Source organism: Trypanosoma equiperdum (assembly GCF_001457755.1).
Source record: "Trypanosoma equiperdum strain OVI genome assembly, contig: ctg_2025, whole genome shotgun sequence".
NCBI classification, from domain to species: Eukaryota; Euglenozoa; class Kinetoplastea; order Trypanosomatida; family Trypanosomatidae; genus Trypanosoma; species Trypanosoma equiperdum.
The window spans coordinates 1-1,059 of NW_027124089.1; the positions used below are offsets into that span (position 1 = coordinate 1).

The window sequence follows — 1,059 nt, forward strand, 5'->3', positions numbered from 1 at the left end:
CTTGAGTGCGTCGTGTTTGGGAGAATTGCGGGGGCGAGTGCAGCGAATGCTAAATATCACAATGAGACTCACCTTTGGAACAACCGATGGGCTAAGATGGTAGTTGAAAGCGTTCTTGACGACACGAACGGGTATCAGTGGTTATATTTCAGGCTTCCAAGCACGCTCCAGCGTTCGGGTGTGGGACCACTGCAAGCAGTTGTGTTACGGGAGATGGAGGGGGAAGGCAGGTTGGATGTCCGTATTCCATTTACGGTGCCTGGGGACGTTGGCGTTGTTGGTATTATGGTTTATTCCAACGACGAGAACAGTTCCATGGGGTGGTTAACTGCGCTGCTGCCCGGCGGAATGGTGGAGATGAAAGCGGGGGTACAAGTCGACGCCAACTATGAAAGGATCCTGGCGCTTCCCCGGAAGGTAATTATCGCCACTCGTGATGGCGTGGCGCCGATGGTCCAAATGATTAGAGCAGCCTTGCATGAAGCGAAGGACGAACCTGCGCTTCAAATAATTTACATCGCAGAACGTGTCGCGACGATTCCCCAGCGTGAAAAGTTGGAGCAGCTTCAAAGGGATCATCCGAACAAGTTTAAGTTCACTTTCGTTGTGCACGATCCGCCCCCGCTTTGGACCGGAGGTGTCAACATCATGGAGGAAATATCTAAATCTGTGTTCCCTGATGCGAGTCTGGGCGTTTTCCTATTCGCTAGTGCGACCGAGTCCGCATCACTGCAAGTTCAGCTGTTGGAGTTGGGGCATAACAAATCAAACATAGTCACTCTTTGAATGGTGGTATTTTGTGACATGTTTGTGCCCCTCCCGCGCACGTTTTTGATGTCGCTTTTTCATGCCTTATTGCTAAGACGGCGGAGGTGCAAGAAGCCTCCTCACACAGGATGGTATGTAGAAGCGGTGTGACGTGCCGGAGTCTTAAAAAAGTTTTTTCTTTTCATTTTTCTTTTTTGATTATGCTTTTTTTTTTTGTAGCGAGTGAGTGGTCCACGGAGAGGGTAAGTGTTCGACCTTATCTAATTTTTTTAAATTTTACTGTGAGGATAG

General features: G+C 49.0%; 1 protein-coding gene across 1 annotated transcript; it reads left to right on the forward strand.

Annotated features, from left to right (window-relative positions):
- Nucleotides 1-96: 96 nt before the first annotated feature.
- Nucleotides 97-786, forward strand: TEOVI_000853500 (Oxidoreductase NAD-binding domain containing protein, putative; the record flags this gene model as incomplete). The annotated part of the gene is made up of 1 exon (XM_067223971.1): nucleotides 97-786. The coding sequence occupies one exon, from the start codon at nucleotides 97-99 to the stop codon at nucleotides 784-786; it is 690 nt and encodes a 229-aa protein (XP_067080072.1).
- Nucleotides 787-1,059: the final 273 nt, after the last annotated feature.